The following is a 17,500-nucleotide window of genomic DNA, read 5'->3' on the forward strand; positions in this document are numbered from 1 at the left end:
TGTGTGTAAGAGAGAGAGTGTGTGTGTGTGTTTGTGTGTAAGAGAGAGTGTGTGTGTGTGTGTGTGTAAGAGAGAGAGTGTGTGTGTGTTGTGTGTGCGAGAGTGTGTGTGTGTGTGTGAGAGAGAGAGTGTGTGTGTGTGTGTTTGGTGTGTAAGAGAAGTGTGTGTATGTGTGTTGGTTTGTGTGTGTCAGAGAGAGAGTGTGTGTGTGTGTTTGTGTGTTAGAGAGAGTTTGTGTGTGTGTGTTTGTGTGTGTAAGAGAGAGTATGTGTGTGTGTGTTTGTGTGTGTAAGAGAGAGTATGTGTGTGTGTTTGTGTGTGTAAGAGAGAGTATGTGTGTGTGTTTGTGTGTGTAAGAGAGAGCGTGGTGTGTGTGTTTGTGTGTGTAAGGAGAGAGTATGTGTGTGTGTGTTTGTTGTGTTCAGAGAGGAGAGTGTGGTGTTGGTGTAAGAGAGAGTATGTGTGTGTGTGTGTTTGTGTGTAAGAGAGAGTATGTGTGTGTGTTTGTGTGTGTAAGAGAGAGTATGTGTGTGTGTGTGTTTGTGTGTAAGAGAGAGAGTGTGTGTGTGTGTTTGTGTGTAAGAGAGTATGTGTGTGTGTTTATTATTATTATGTGTTTATTGCATGTATTATATACAAACGTTCGTGTGTGTTTTGTGCTTTCACTAGTTAGACGAAGACATATGGATATACAGCCAAACATAAAACCACTGTGGCGGAGGAGCTCTGCCCTTCAGCTCAGATGTGGACGTCCCTCTGCCCTTCAGCTCAGATGTGGACGTCCCTCTGCCCTTCAGCTCAGATGTGGACGTCCCTCTGCCCTTCAGCTCAGATGTGGACGTCCCTCTGCCCTTCAGCTCAGATGTGGACGTCCCTCTGCCCTTCAGCTCAGATGTGGACGTCCCTCTGCCCTTCAGCTCGGCTGTGGACGTCCCTCTGCCCTTCAACTCTGGTGTGGACGTCCCTCTGCCCTTCAGCTCAGATGTGGACGTCCCTCTGCCCTTCAGCTCGGCTGTGGACGTCCCTCTGCCCTTCAACTCTGGTGTGGACGTCCCTCTGCCCTTCAGCTCAGATGTGGACGTCCCTCTGCCCTTCAGCTCAGATGTGGACGTCCCTCTGCCCTTCAGCTCAGATGTGGACGTCCCTCTGCCCTTCAGCTCGGTTGTGGACGTCCCTCTGCCCTTCAGCTCAGATGTGGACGTCCCTCTGCCCTTCAGCTCGGCTGTGGACGTCCCTCTGCCCTTCTGCTCTGCTGTGGACGTCGCTCGGCTCTTCTGCTCTGCTGTGGACGTCGCTCGGCCCTTCTGCTCGGCTGTGGACGTCGCTCGGCCCTTCTGCTCGGCTGTGGACGTCGCTCTGCCCTTCTGCTCTGCTGTGGACGTCGCTCGGCCCTTTTGCTCGGTTGTGGATGTCGCTCGGCCCTTTTGCTCGGTTGTGGACGTCCCTCTGCCTTTTTGCTCAGGTGTGGACGTCCCTCTGCCTTTTTGCTCAGGTGTGGATGTTGCTCGGCCCTTCTGCTCTGCTGTGGACGTTTCTCGACCCTTCTGCTCGGCTGTGGATGTCGCTCGGCCCTTCTGCTCGGCTGTGGACGTTTCTCGACCCTTCTGCTCTGCTGTGGACGTTTCTTGACCCTTCTGCTCGGCTGTGGATGTCGCTCGGCCCTTCTGCTCAGTTGTGGATGTCGCTCGGCCCTTTTGCTCGGTTGTGGACGTCCCTCTGCCTTTTTGCTCAGGTGTGGACGTCGCTCTGCCTTTTTGCTCAGGTGTGGACGTCGCTCGGCCCTTCTGCTCGGCTGTGGACGTCCCTCTGCCTTTTTGCTCAGGTGTGGACGTCGCTCGGCCCTTCTGCTCTGCTGTGGACGTCGCTCGGCCCTTCTGCTCTGCTGTGGACGTCGCTCGGCCCTTCTGCTCTGCTGTGGACGTCGCTCGGCCCTTCTGCTCTGCTGTGGACGTCGCTCGGCCCTTCTGCTCTGCTGTGGACGTCGCTCGGCCCTTCTGCTCTGCTGTGGACGTCGCTCGGCCCTTCTGCTCTGCTGTGGACGTCGCTCGGCCCTTCTGCTTCTGTTTATGTTCTGTGTCACGTGTCTGCCCCGCCTTTGTTTACCCTCCCCGTCTCTACAAGCCTGTTTCCTATGTGTTCATTGTCTTGTCTATGTAACCGTTCTGCGTTGCTGATGGCAGGCCTGAATCATCGTCAGTGTCCCTTTGTCCTGTGTAGTTCGTCTGTGTTCCCGTTCAGTGTATTATTATTTATTAAGCCCAGTTTATTTGAAGCTGTCCTGTATCTGGGTCTGTCTTCCTCCTCCCGGTCGTGACACAGACTCATATCCATGTAGACTAACGCTGCCCTCGTTCACCTCCACACTAATGACTCCAGTCAGGGGTTTGATTTCTGTGCACTGAAATTGTGTTGTTAGATTGATTAGTTCTGTCTGCTGGCTGTGTGATTGCTTTGTGCTCTTGTTAATGAGTTCTGTTGCTCTTGTCTGGTCATATGGACTCTTATCCAGAGCAGCCTGGCTGTGATGTGTGCAGTAATGATCCTCATCCATGAGGACACGTGGACATGTGACTCCTCTCATATCAACACTGTCTAATGTGATGTGGCTGATAGAAAGGGGACTGTAGAAGGTTTCACTCCTCTTCTCTCTCTGTCTCTCTCTGTATCTCTTTCTCTCTCTCTCTCACTCTGTCTCTCTCGGTCTCTCTCTCTCTGTCTCTCTCTCTCTCTCTCACTCACTCTGTCTCTCACTCTGTCTCTCTCAGTCTCTCTCTCTCTGTCTTTCTCTGTCTCTGTCTCTCTCTCTCTGTCTCTCTCTCTCTCTCTCTCACTCTGTCTCTGTCTCTCTCTCTGTCTTTCTCTGTCTCTCTCTCTCTGTCTTTCTCTGTCTCTCTCTCTGTCTCTCTCTCTCTCTCACTCTGTCTCTGTCTCTCTCTCTGTCTTTATCTGTCTCTCTCTCTCTCTGTCTCTTTCTATCTCACTCTGTCTCTCTCTCTCACTCTGTCTCTCTCTCTCTCTCTCTCATTAAATGTTCCTTTCTTTTCTTCTTGTCATGTCTTATTTGATTTTTTTTGTAATTATCACCTTTGTCTAGGGTGAAAGTCTGGGATAAATAAGCAGTTTCTTTAACGGAGAGATTTTGACTTTAGTCACAAGATGGCGCTTATTTCTCCCCAGTGTTTGTGCCTATGTTCTGTCTTCCAACACAAATCCAACACATTTGTTTACTGCGTAACATTTTAAGACCATTTTAGTCATTTTACTCATTTCATGCTTAGAGTTTTGTTTCTGTCTATTTTTGTTTATTTCTTAAATCTTTGCATGAAGAAAATGATGATGATGAAGATTGTGGTGGTGATGGTGGTGATGATGAAGAAGAAGAAGAAGAAAATGATGATGGTGGTGGTGATGATGATGATGATGATGAAGAATAAAATGATGATGGTGATGAAGAAGAAGAAAATGATGATAGTGATGAAGAAGAAGAAAATGAAGGTGGTGATGATGAAAAAGAAAATGATGGTGGTGGTGATGAAGAAGGGGAAGAAAATGTTGGTGTTGAAGAAGAAGAAGAAGAAGAAGAAGAAGAAGAAGAAGAAGAAGAAGAAAATGGTGGTGATAATGAAGAAGAAAATGATGGTGATGGAGAAAAGAAGAAAATTACGGTGGTGAAGAAGAAGAAAATGATGATGGTGGTGGTGGTGGTGATGATGATGAAGAAAATGATGGTGGTGATGGAGAAAAAGGAGATGGTTGTTCTTACCAAATCATCTGAGATAATAATGAGTTTATATTAGAGCAAGAAAGCACAATGAAATGTTTGTCATGTTGTTTGGTGATTTATGAATGAATGTTATAACACACACACACACACACACACACACACACACACACACACACACACACACACACACACACACACATTTTGTTGAATCATTCAGTGGTTTCTGAAACTATTTGTTCTACTATTAATAATAATAATAATAATAATAATAATAATAATAAAGTATAAACTCTGCTATAATAATTAAAAAATTTTCTATTTTTTTACTTGTGTTTTTTTTCTATTTTTTTACTTGTGTGTGTGGAGTTTGCATGTTCTCCCCGTGCCTCGGGGGTTTCCTCCGGGTACTCCGGTTTCCTCCCCCGGTCCAAAGACATGCATGGTATCCGAACTACCTCGGGTCACGGGGAGCCTGTGCCTATCTCAGGCATCATCGGGCATCGAGGCAGGATACACCCTGGACGGAGTGCCAACCCATCACAGGGCACACACACACACACACACACACACACACACACACACACACACACACACACACACACACACACACTCTCATTCACTCTCATTCACTCACACAATCACACAATCACACACTACTGACAATTTTCCAGAGATGCCAATCAACCTACCATGCATGTCTTTGGACCGGGGGAGGAAACCGGAGTACCCGGAGGAAACCCCCGAGGCACGGGGAGAACATGCAAACTCCACACACACAAGGCGGAGGCGGGAATCGAACCCTCAACCCTGGAGGTGTGAGGCGAACGTGCTAACCACTAAGCCACTGTACCCCCATTCCAACAAATTATTTTGTTCTAAATTTAACAAATTCCATCATCTGTCCTTTGTGTAATATGACTTTGTTTGATTGGATAATGTGCTCAGTCTATTCTTTTATTTTCTCCTCCAAAAGCCTTTCTGGGGGGAAAAATTCATTACAAACATGACTGTATTTCACATGTGCTCATGACGTGTAATAGATGTGTCAGTGAAGCGAGCTGGAAAAATATCACCTCAAACCTCAAAGATCAAATCTGAAAGACATAACAGTCGGTGTAAGCAGGTGACACGCCTGTCACTGATAAACTGCATAAGTCTACAGTCTGGGCTAGAAGAAAGTCAGCCACCAGCCTTGCTTCTTTATACCGTTTTGAGCATTCTTCTTTTTAAAATGCTGGTGGTGCTGTTACACCTCTGGGAAGAGGAATGAAAGCTAGTTGTAGTAAGAGAGAATACATGTGTCTGAACAAGAGGGAGGGAAGTAGAACAATGGAGGGGTTACATTGGGGGGGGGCTTGGTTTACAGGGGGCTGAGGTCAAGAAGGTGCAGAAGTTTCAACTGTCCTGTGTGATAGGGAGTGTGGAAAAGATGTGAAGTGGCGAGTGGAGGCAGGGTGGAGTGGGTGGAGACAGGAGTGTTGTGTGACAGAAGAGCATCAGCAAGGAGCAAAGGAAAGGTGTACGAGACGGTAGTGAGAGCAGGTGTGTTGTTTGGGTTAGAGACTGTAGCAGTGAAGTAAAGATATGAGGCAGAGACGGAGGTAGCAGAGATGAGGATGTTGAGGTTGTCTTTAGGAGTGACGAGGATGGACAGGATTAGGAACGAGCACATCAGAGGGACGGCTCAGGTTGGCTGGTTTGGGGACAAGGACAGAGAGGCTAGATTGAGATGGTTTGGACATTTACAGAGGAGGGAGATGGTTATATTGGTAGAAGGATGTTGGAGATGGAGCTGCAGGTAAGAGGTCAACAGGGAGGACAAAGAGGAGATACAGTATGTGGATGTGTTAAAAGAGGACATGAATGTAGAGGATGCTACTAGTTATGCGGAAAATGATGATTCACTGTGTGACCACTAACGGGAAAAGCCAAAAGTAGGGGAAGAAAAAGAAGATGTGATGATCTGATAATGACGTGAATGCAGATGAGAAAACTGAAACCTTACATGGCATGACAGATATCCTCAGATATACTAGATAGCTAGCATCAGAGAATCTAAAATAAAAAGCATGAATAAGAATGAACAGCTTTATTACTTATATTTAAATTTAACTTTCTATACATCCATTAGTGTTGTTAGATATCTACAGAATCCCACAGAACACATACTGTAATATTGGAGAAAGCAGTGTGTAGGTGTCGTGTTACTTTCTTAAGAATTCATTACAAATCATGAAGGAAAATCTAACTTTTTTTTCATTTTACTGTTTAAGTTTACTTCTTTATTTTCTGTAGTCTTTAGTGTAGCTAGTAGACATTGATAACATTGATACAGTGGCGTGTAAAAAAAACATTATTGTGTTTAAAGGGTGTGTGTGTGTGTGTGTGTGTGTGTGTGTGTGTGTGTGTGTGTGTGTGTGTGTGTGTGTGTGTGTGTGTGAGGTGGGGGGTATTTATAGCGAGTATAATAACACTATGTTATTAAGTTGGTAAGTAAGAACATAATGTCCGTTTTGTTGTGATGGACTCCGTGTGTATCAGCTCGTATCTACCGGAAACACGGGAACTGCGGCTGTAATAAACTGCTGTATGGGCGCGTGCAGCTACAGAGACGTCTGAACGCGGCACGAGCGCCATCTGTGTGTGTGTGTGTGTGTGTGTGTGGTAGATTGGGGGGGCAGAAAGAGAGAGAGAGAGAGAGAGAGAGAGAGAGAGAGAGAGAGAGAGAGAGAGAGGTGTAGGAGGAGGGGGTGACTGGTGCGTGAGTGTTCGGTTGGAGAGAAAGAGAGAGAGAGCAGCTGAAGAAGAGTTTATCAGTTTACACACCGCCTTTATGAATGTATGAGATCTCCGTCACGCGCGGAGGCGGTTTTCAGTTCCAGTTTCGGTTTGATTTTCCGCACCGGCTTCCCAAAAGGCTGAACACTGAAGCTCGTCCCCCTCCAACACCACCTTGTGCACAATGCGCGCGCGGTGTGTGTGTCGGTGTTGGTGTGTGTAGCTGAGGGCGGACCACTATGGCCGAGCCGGAGGCTGCGGACACGGCGAGACCTGCGCGAGACTTTCCCTCTGCTGCACCGGGTGACAGCGATGATGCCCCTGCGGCTGCGGGCGCGCGCGCGTTCCTCAACACGGCCACTGCTGCTGTCCTCACCGGCGGACCCGGAGCGCACGGAGCAGAGGTGGTGCACAGTAACGGCGGACACCGGAGCAGAGACAGTTCGGCGGAAAGGAGCCACGGAGCTGGAAACGCACCTTGCGGCATCATGAAGGTTAGTGACTCGCTGTCGGTTTATCACTGTTGCGGAAATGGACTTTGCCACGCTCAGGACTCCTGTTTAGACATTTGACAGCCAGCGGCTCTGCTTTTTAATGCCATTCACACCATCAACAACCGACAGTGTTCTGTGGGTCACATTGTCCGTTTCCGGTTTGCGGGCACGAGCGCGCGCTTCTGCTGTGATCTCTTCTGAAACGTAGCTGAAGTTCAGGATGCAGATCCGTTAGACACGTTAAGCTTCAGTGCAGCAAGTTTTCTAAGCAGCAGCACGAGAGGAGAGATGATCTGTGTTATTACTGATATTACTGATACAACATGAACACTGCTTTAAATCACAGCGTTCACATGAGCCAGAAAAAAACTACTCATGTTTCCTGCTCAGAATGTCTGTGAAGTTTTGTGTCTCCTTGCCATGTTTGCATGAGTGTCCTATGGATTCCTCCCATTTCCCAAAAACATGCAGATGGATGGATTGTCTATACTGATTTATCTCTAGGTGTGTGTGTGTGTGTGGTTGTGTGTGCGCGAGAGATGCCTATGTGATATACAGGCATCCCATCCATCCTTTGCAATATCTCTGACCTTGAGGCCAGTGTCCTGGGGTGGAGGTAGACTCTTGATCCACCACTTGCAGTTTCTACAGCTGCCTCTAACTACCTTTGCAGACAAAAATAATCAGGAGAATTTTATTCTCCATAAAAGCACATGCATCTATTTAAGCACCGATCTCATACCATGCAGCATGTTGTGTTCTAAATGCCATACATTTACATATCCAGCATTTAGCAGACGCTCTTATCCAGATCAACTTACATTATATATTATATTTCAATACAACTGAGCAATTGAGGGTTAAGGGCCTTGCTCAGGGGCCCAACAGTGGCAGCTCGGTGGGCCTGGGATCGAATTCACAACCTTCCGATTGGTAGCCGAACCCCTTAACCACCGGGCTACCGCATGCCCCACACATGTTAGACACAATTGAAGAAAACGCACTGAATATTTTTTTGTTCGCGAGCCAGAGACTAATTTGTTTTTACCAATATGATGTGAGTAACATACTGTAATAGTAGCTGTTGGATAATTGATTTGCATCATCCTGTGTGTAATATGACACGCCTTTGTCGGGAGAACAAAATTCAATCCATCGCTGGATCAATCAGCTCCATTGATCAGCTGACCCGAGGCATGAGGAGCTTTGTTGTGCTAATTAAGTTTTGCTAGGATTGCAAGGACAAAGATGTAACTGTTTGGGAGAAATAGAGGATACACACACCAACACATGCACCCACATACACACACACACACACACACACACACACACACACACACACACACACACACACACAAAAAGGAATTTTTCACTTTTTCTCACACTCACATGCTCACTTCAAGATTTTTACACAGATCTATGAAGTTTTGAGTGTGTGTGCACGTGTGTGTGTGTGTGTGTGTTCATGCATTTTAAAACCCAGCAGCTTCCCTAAATCCTGTCCCTTGGTCCTTGGTGGGAAATAGTTGTTTTGGAAGAAAGATTTGTCCATCAGCTCGATCCATTCCAGTTTGCTTAGCAACCGAGACGAAGCAGCGTCTTATTCTGTCACTCGCTGGCTTTATTGAATTCCGCTCTTGGCTGTGTGGGTGTTTTGGCACTGGCGGATGGGAGCAAGTGACAGGGAAAAGGATTGTGAGTGTTGAAAAGGTTGCTGGATTTTGTGTTCAAAACCAACCTGATGTGTTTGGAAAGGAAACTAATCATGGATAAAACTTTTTACAAATATTTTAATCACAGAGCACATCTTTATTTCAGATTGATTATAGTTGCCTGTTCGTTTACTTATAATAATATCCATCTCAATGGCATGATAGGCTACGGATTTTGTATATTTTGTAGATATTTATTATTTTGATACACAATAAGGGGGCACGGTGGCTTAGTGGTTAGCACGTTCGCCTCACACCTCCAGGGTCGGGGGTTCGATTCCCGCCTCCGCCTCGTGTGTGTGTGGAGTTTGCATGTTCTCCCGGTACTCCGGTTTCCTTCCCCGGTCCAAAGACATGCATGGTAGGTTGATTGGCATCTCTGGAAAATTGTCCGTAGTGTGTGAGTGAATGAGAGTGTGTGTGTGTGTGCCCTGCGATGGGTTGGCACTCCGTCCAGGGTGTATCCTGCCTTGATGCCCGATGCCGCCTGAGATAGGCACAGGCTTCCCGTGACCCGAGAAGTTCGGATAAGCGGTAGAAAATGAGCGAGAGTGAGTGAGTGATACACAATATTCTGGCAGTGAGTTTTTTAATTGTAGAACAAGGAAGGAATGAATTAAAAAACCTTGCCATGTGCAGTTTTAGGAAAATAATCAGTGATTTTTACTCCTGAAGACCTTTTACACCCGTTGTGGAGAATGTTGTAAAGCAACCGAGAGGCATGTTGTGGTTGCACACAGGAGTTAATAACACAAGAAAGGATTATGAGGGTTGAAAAGCGTGAGGATTTTGTGTCCGAAGCTGATACGACGTGTGTGAAAAATAAACATTAGAAAAAAACTCTTATACTTTATGGCTTAACGTTCCATCGTTTGTCCAAGAAGTGCTATCGGTTTTTAGTAAATCTGCTTGGGGAAAGTATGCGAAGAATGTAGGCATGATAAGTTGCCTTCAGGCCTGGGGCAGTAAATCAGACTCGTGTTACATTTTGGGAAAGATCTCATGCTCCTGTTTAACTGTGAACACATGAAAATCAGGTCTCTTAGAGTAGGCATACAGTATCATATCATGTCACGTATCGTAGTATGACTATTTATTTATTTAATCCCTGAGATGAACATAAGGGACGGGAGGTATGTGTTTTCTTCATGTCTTCTGTTCAAGCTTATTTCTGTCACTCAGGCTTGCTCAGACACATCCTCCCTCGCAGATGAGCCTACGGATGTGGATCTGAGAGAGAGTGTGTGAGAGAGAGAGAGAGAGAGAGAGAGATGGATGAGAGCGACGAGGTGGATGAGAGCATGCACTCCCTTTAACACGTTTCCTTGAACAAAATGATCCACTTCATCTCACTTTGAGAGCCGGCACGGTTCACGCCGGGTCTCGGGCCACTCCGTTCTTCTTACGTTAATCGAACGATCGATTTCGGTCCGTGCAATTAGTTAATAATGAACGAGTAAAATGAAAGCTTTGTATTTAGACTCATCACATAAATACAGTTTGGTGTAGCGTATTGTATATGGATTCGTTAATATCATAATAGAACAGAAGTAGAGTTTTAAAGTATGACTTATTACTAGGATGTGCTTAAAGCTGCAAATGGATGGTCATGCGTTTAAATCCCGGCCCACCCGAGCTGCCTCTGAGTATGACCTTTAACCCGTAACTGCTCACTCGTATCCTGACTCAACGGTAAACCTTTAAAATAAAACCGTACTCGAGTCACGTCTCTCTTGTCCCTGCTTCGTGTTAATACCGATCAGCTAAGACGTTTCAGCTGACAACAGCACATGCGTCTGTCACTTAATCGTACATAGTAAATTATATTATATTATATATAACTATTTATTATAGGGTTTTTATTATATCTTTAAAAAAAAAAAAAAGCTTTTGCATTGGCATGCTAGTCATGTCAGTGGTTTATTATTTAAATAATAACCAGTCTGTCATTTTATACATCTGCAAACAGAATAAAAGTAATATTAAGCAGCACTACACTCAAATAAAAATAATTTAAAAAAAAACTTAATAATAATAATAATAATATTTTTTTTCTCATTTCTAAAATGATCTCTTTTTTTTTTTTTTTACAAAGAAAATAAAGCACAAATGGATCATTTCGGAACTATTCGTATTCGTTTCCGGTTTCTTCTCATGTTTATTTTTCAGCACAGATCAGAATCAGAATCAGGTTTATTGGCCAAGTGTTTTAACACACACAAGGAATTTGGTTTTGACTGTTTGTGACTCTCAAAAATACAGACATAAATAACAATATACTCTAATACAGACTATACAATATTTACCATCTTAACACAGTAAAAAAAAAAAAAGACACGATTTCTGAGCATCTGCTCGAATCTATATTAGGATTTAAAGACTATCTCTTAAATAAACATATTTATCTTCCCGTGTTCTTAAATTCTCGTGCACTGATAGATGTTTTTATAAAAATAACCGCTGTTATTTATCCGTACTTAATCACTGCTAATCGCTCAGAATAATCAGCTGCCAATTTAGGCCGCTCTCCTCTCCGTCTAGACGCGGTGTATTTAGACAAATCTGTCAATCATGGCAACTCAACTTGGGTAAACATGTCCATAGTGCTGTTGTGCTGCTGAGTTTCGGATCAGCTGCTCGGACAGAAATGCTGGCTGTAATTCACACACACACACACACACACACACACACACACACACACACACACACACACACACACACACACACACACACACACACACACACACACATACTGGTACACAAATGTTACATAACGCACTACTAAAAAGCTAATGTGACAGTCACAGGGTCCAGAAGAACCGTAGCAGATTCTCCATGGGATTGTATCTGAGACGATTAATGTGTTGTTGCTTTGGGTGTTTTATTATTTTTTTAAGTAAAGGGTTGATTGTTGCACTTTGTTTAGTGCATTACTGTTTACTAAATTCGATATTTAATGTAGAATTCAGTATTCATTATAAATGCATTATTTTTTAGGTCATTGTTGTGTAACAGCTGTAAAAACAAGTAAAAGTGACGTGACATATGGCTAAGTATGGTGACACACACCCGGAGCAGTGGGCAGCCATTTATGCTGCGGCGCCCGGGGAGCAATTGGGGGGGTTTGGTGCCTTGCTCAAGGGCACCTCAGTCGTGGCCGGCCCGAGACTTGAACCCACAACCTTAGGGTTAGGTGTCAAACTCTCTAACCATTAGGCCGTGTGTGTGTGTGTGTGTGTGTGTGTGTGTGTGTGTGTGTGTGTGTGTGTGTGTGTGTGTGTGTGTGTGTGTGTGTGTGTGTGTGTGTGTGTGTGTGTGTGTGTGTGTGTGTGTGTGTGTGTGTGTGTGTGTGTGTGTGTGTGTGTGTGTTTACCGTTAAGGTCATAAATTTACACCCCCCTTCACTGAATCATCAAAATGTTAATTATTTAAAAGAAATAGGAGGAATTGTATTAACTGCAGTTTGTTTTTATTTAGTTCTGCACTGAATAACTGATTTCACACAAATAATCCAGTTCAGAAGTTTACATCTGTGCCATGTTTTCTGTGAAAACATAAGTTTTCTCTGAAGAGATGTTTATTTAGCAGTTGTGGGAAGGAGTCTCCAGTTTCAGCTTTTTTAGAAAAAGAAAGTGAGCAGTGTAGCATGATTTATTATTATTATTATTATTATTATTATTATTATTATTATTATTATTATTATTATTATTATTATTATTATTATTATTATTATTATTATTATTATTATTATTATTATTATTATTATTATTATTATCATCATCATCATCACCACCATCATCATTATTACTAATATTAATATTAATATTCATATTCATATTAATATTACCATTCATATTAATATTCATATTCATATTCATATTATTATTATTATTATTATTATTATTATTATTATTATTATTATTATTATTATTAACATTATTATTAACATTATTATTATAATTGATGTAAATTTATTAGGTTCAAGAGCGAAAGAAAAGAGAACCTTGTTGAGGAATGACTGTATGTTTATAGCTGCTATAACGTAAGTGATATAAGAGGATTATTACACTTTTTATAACATGCTGTTATTGGATACTAATAAGCCTTGTGGTTATAACAGTAACTCCCTACACATCATCTTACTGTTGCTTATTTTCTTAAAGCATCACATCCCATCCAGCTCGAATTCGAGAGTCCCAGCTGAGCGACGTTTCCCACCGTTCAGTTCAGAGACTGAGGCTTACGTATAGGTTTCTCTGGATAAAAGTGTTTACTCTTGCACACTGTGCTCACTTTATGAAGCTGAAGCGTATTATACAGCAGTTGCGAGCTCAAGATGCTAATGTGTGTTTAACGCGGAGCTTCTTGTTTCAGCGTTTACAGATAAAATGCAATCTGATCAGGAGTGAAAGCTGTTTTGAGTGTAACTTCCGTGCTTGCAACCAAGCCAAGTCGCACAACCGAGGCTAATTTCATGCTAGGTTTATGAAATACGCTTAATAGTACTAGCTATAATGCACTGGCACTTGACGAGGAACAGAAAACAGGATCAAATTATTTGAAGCTTGTAACTGAGAATTATGATTCTAACTCACATTCTACCAGGAAGCTAATTGAGAATGACCCTTGACAGGGTACCGTGTGCTTCGATGGAAACGCGATGGTGGAGATTTCAAGGTTAATCGAGTTTAACTGCGGTAATTGCAATTAGGTAATGATGTAATAATTGTGAAACGTTCTAACGCACTTCAGGCTGCTCATCACTGCTGGGTCGTTGACTTTGTCTGAGACACACCGCAAACCCTGGACCTGGTGCATGAGCCGGGAGAACAAGGAGGAAAAGAAGAATGGAGTGACGTTTGTGTTCAGTTTGTCAGCAAACACTTTACTGTCTTAGCACTCGTGAAAATGCGCGTTTTAGTAACTGATACTGATCTATAACCCAGTTCCTACTAACTCTTGTTTAAGTTTAGGATGTAACTGGTGTTGATTTGGTGGAACTGGATGCTATAGTGTGTAGGGGTGGAGTGGAGTGGGTAGGGATAGTGTGTAGTGTGTAGGGCTAGTGCATTGGGTGAAGAGGTGTGTATGGGTAGTGTGTAGTGTGCAGGGTTAGGGTTAGTGTGTGTAGTGTAGTATGTAGGGGTAGTGTATATTGTGTAAAGGTAGTGTGCAGAAGTAGTGCATGTTGTGTAAGGGTAGTGTTCAGAGTTAGTGCATAGTGTGCAAGGGTTTTGTGCAGGTGTAGTGTGTAGGGGTGGTGCACTGGGTGAAGAGGTGTGTATGGGTAGTGTTTAGTGTGCAGGGTTAGGTTTAGTGTGTATGGTGTAGTGTTTAGAGGTAGTGTATATTGTGTAAGAGTAGTGTGTACTGTGTAGGAGTGGTGTGTAGTGTGCAGTGGTTGTGTGCAAGTGTAGTGTGTTGGGGTAGTGTGTAGTGCCCTTGGGTAGTGTGCAGTGTGTAGTGTATAGTGTATAAGAGTACTGTGTAGGGGTGTTGTGTAGGGGTACACATAGTGTGCAGGTGTAGTGTGTAGGGGTGTTGTGTAGGGGTACCCATAGTGTGCAGGTGTAGTGTGTAGGGGTGTTGTGTAGGGGTACCCATAGTGTGCAGGTGTAGTGTGTAGGGGTGTTGTGTAGGGGTACCCATAGTGTGCAGGTGTAGTGTGTAGGGGTGTTGTGTAGGGGTACCCATAGTGTGCAGGTGTAGTGTGTAGGGGTGTTGTGTAGGGGTACCCATAGTGTGCAGGTGTAGTGTGTAGGGGTGTTGCATTGTATGAAGAGGTAGTGTGGTGTGTATGTAGTAGTTTGTAGTGTGCAGGGCTAGGGTTAGCGTGCAGTTGTAGTGTGTAGGGGTAGTGTATATTGTGCAAGAGTTGTGTGCAGGTGTAGTGTGTATGTTGTAGCATGTTGTGTGCAGGGGTAGAGCATAGTGTGATGGGGTAGTGTTTAGTGTACAGGTTTAGGGTTAGTCTGTATAGTGTAGGAGTAGTGTGTAGTGTGCAGAGGTAATGTGTTTTGTGCAGGGGTAGTGTGTACTGTGTAGGGGTGATGTGTAGGATATAAGGGTGGAATATAGTGTGCAGGGGTAGTGTGTACTGTCTAGGGGTGATGTGTAGGATATAAGGGTGGTATATAGTGTGCAGGGGTAGTGTGTACTGTGTAGGGGTGATGTGTAGGATATAAGGGTGGTATATAGTGTGCAGGGGTAGTGTGTACTGTGTAGGGGTGATGTGTAGGATGTAAGGGTGGTATATAGTGTGCAGGGGTAGTGTGTACTGTGTAGGGGTGATGTGTAGGATGTAAGGGTGGAATATAGTGTGCAGGGGTAGTGTGTACTGTGTAGGGGTGATGTGTAGGATATAAGGGTGGTATATAGTGTGCAGGGGTAGTGTGTACTGTGTAGGGGTGATGTGTAGGATATAAGGGTGGTATATAGTGTGCAGGGGTAGTGTGTACTGTGTAGGGGTGATATGTAGGATATAAGGGTGGTATATAGTGTGCAGGGGTAGTGTGTACTGTGTAGGGGTGATGTGTAGGATATAAGGGTGGTATATAGTGTGCAGGGGTAGTGTGTACTGTGTAGGGGTGATGTGTAGGATATAAGGGTGGTATATAGTGTGCAGGGGTAGTGTGTACTGTGTAGAGGTAGTGTGTATTGTGTAGGTGTAGTGTGTTGCGTGCCGAGGTAGTGTGTAGTGTGCAGGGGTAGTGTGTAGCATATTAGGGTAGTGTGTAGTGTGTGAAGATTTGTCTCTGATGATGTAATAACATCTCTGTTCATTGCAGCATGACTCTGGAGAACATGTGGCAGCAACGTGTGAAAACACACACTCATGTTCCCAGAAACAGTATGCAGAGAATCTGGGTCAGTGCTCTCTGGTGTACACGCAAGGGCCTGTGGAGACATTGAACAATCTGTGTGCATGTGTGTGTGTGTGTGTGTGTGTGTGTGTGTTGTAATTGAAGTATAGTTCACTCTATATGTATATTCAGACTGGATGTGTGTGTGTTTGGCATCAACACCTGGTGAAAGGTGTGTGTGTGTGTGTGTGTGTGTGTGTGTGTGTGTGTGTGTGTGTGTGTGTGTGTGTGTGTGTGTGTGTGTGTGTGATAAGTGCTTTCCATGAGAAAAACAGAAAAGAGGTATTTATCAATTCTTTCCTCATGCTTTGCAGTGATGCCTTTGCAGTTCTTTCTTTCTTTCCTTCCTTCAGTTCCAGTCTCCTCTTTTACAATAATGCTTTTGTAGTCCTTTTGTTCCTACATTCCTTTGTTCATGTATTTGCTCCTTTCTTTCAATTTTTTTGTTCTCCCATCATGTTCTTTAATGTTGTTTTCACAGATTTTTTTGTGTATGTCCCTTCCTTCCTTCCTTCCTTCCCTCCTTCCTTCCTTCCTTCCTTCCTTCCTTCCTTCCTTCCTTCCTTCCTTTCCATTCCACATTGTCATGTTCTACAGTGACTCCTCTGCAGTCTTTCTTTCTTTCTTTCTTTCTTTCTTTCTTTCTTTCTTTCTTTCTTTCTTTCTTTCTTTCTTTCTTTCTTTCTTTCTTTCTTTCTTTCTTTCTTTCTTTCATCCATCCCTCCATCTACCCACATCTAATTTATTCCAATATCCAGTAGTCGCCTTACAGCACCAGGATCTGTGGTTTTCACCGGAACTACAGTTACTGTATCCATAGAGTTTCTTATGATCTTCCCACAAACTCCGTGTTCTCTGGTGTCCCTCGGTTTGAACGACAGTATGCATGAGTGTGTGAATGAGTGTGTGATCGAGTGTGTGATTGTGTGTGTTCACGATCGACTGTGTAATGGTGTGTACGAGTGTGTGAGTGTGTGTGTTCACGATCGACTGTGTAATGGTGTGTACGAGTGTGTGATTGTGTGTGTTCACGATCGACTGTGTAATGGTGTGAACGAGTGTGTGAGTGTGTGTGTTCACGATCGACTGTGTAATGGTGTGTACGAGTGTGTGAGTGTGTGTGTGTTCACGATCGACTGTGTAATGGTGTGTACGAGTGTGTGAGTGTGTGTGTTCACGATCGACTGTGTAATGGTGTGTACGAGTGTGTGATTGTGTGTGTTCACGATCGACTGTGTAATGGTGTGAACGAGTGTGTGATTGTGTGTGTTCACGTTCGACTGTGTAATGGTGTGTACGAGTGTGTGAGTGTGTGTGTTCACGATCGACTGTGTAATGGTGTGTACGAGTGTGTGAGTGTGTGTGTTCACGATCGACTGTGTAATGGTGTGTACGAGTGTGTGATTGTGTGTGTTCACGATCGACTGTGTAATGGTGTGAACGAGTGTGTGATTGTGTGTGTTCACGATCGACTGTGTAATGGTGTGTACGAGTGTGTGATTGTGTGTGTTCACGATCGACTGTGTAATGGTGTGAACGAGTGTGTGATTGTGTGTGTTCACGATCGACTGTGTAATGGTGTGTACGAGTGTGTGAGTGTGTGTGTTCACGATCGACTGTGTAATGGTGTGTACGAGTGTGTGATTGTGTGTGTTCACGATCGACTGTGTAATGGTGTGTATGAGTGTGTGATTGTGTGTGTTCACAATCGACTGTGTAATGGTGTGTACGAGTGTGTGATTGTGTGTGTTCACGATCGACTGTGTAATGGTGTGAACGAGTGTGTGATTGTGTGTGTTCACGATCGACTGTGTAATGGTGTGTACGAGTGTGTGATTGTGTGTGTTCACGATCGACTGTGTAATGGTGTGTACGAGTGTGTGAGTGTGTGTGTTCACGATCGACTGTGTAATGGTGTGTACGAGTGTG

At 44.1% G+C, this 17,500-nt stretch overlaps 2 protein-coding genes across 2 annotated transcripts in view; one reads left to right on the top strand and one right to left on the bottom strand.

Moving 5' to 3' along the window:
* Positions 1 to 558: 558 nt before the first annotated feature.
* LOC113652177 lies at positions 559 to 2,581 on the bottom strand. Its single transcript, XM_047801143.1, has 2 exons — positions 2,322 to 2,581; positions 559 to 1,293 (listed from the first exon to the last, which is right to left on the bottom strand). Exons 1-2 carry the CDS (start codon positions 2,579 to 2,581, stop codon positions 666 to 668), a joined length of 888 nt encoding a protein of 295 aa, XP_047657099.1. The 3' UTR covers positions 559 to 665.
* Positions 2,582 to 6,424: 3,843 nt separating this feature from the next.
* Positions 6,425 to 17,500, top strand: part of plcl5 (phospholipase C like 5) — an 89,000-nt gene continuing 77,924 nt past the window's right edge. The window contains exon 1 of the mRNA XM_027161124.2: positions 6,425 to 6,996. Within this exon, the coding sequence (XP_027016925.2) occupies positions 6,742 to 6,996 (255 nt within the window). The 5' untranslated portion in view covers positions 6,425 to 6,741. The remainder of the gene's footprint in view (positions 6,997 to 17,500) is intronic.

The sequence above is a fragment of the Tachysurus fulvidraco genome, chromosome 15 (genome assembly GCF_022655615.1).
Source record: "Tachysurus fulvidraco isolate hzauxx_2018 chromosome 15, HZAU_PFXX_2.0, whole genome shotgun sequence".
Lineage (NCBI taxonomy): Eukaryota > Metazoa > Chordata > Actinopteri > Siluriformes > Bagridae > Tachysurus > Tachysurus fulvidraco.

What these genes read in the sequence shown, in the direction of transcription:
- LOC113652177 (XM_047801143.1), bottom strand. Translation starts at nt 2,581, where the DNA reads ATGAGAGGAGTCACATGTCCACGTGTCCTCATGGATGAGGATCATTAC. An exon ending in GTTAGTCTACATGGATATGA is followed by an intron (nt 1,294 to 2,321) that starts GTCTGTGTCACG and finishes GAAGGGCCGAGC; the next exon opens with GACGTCCACAGCAGAGCAGA.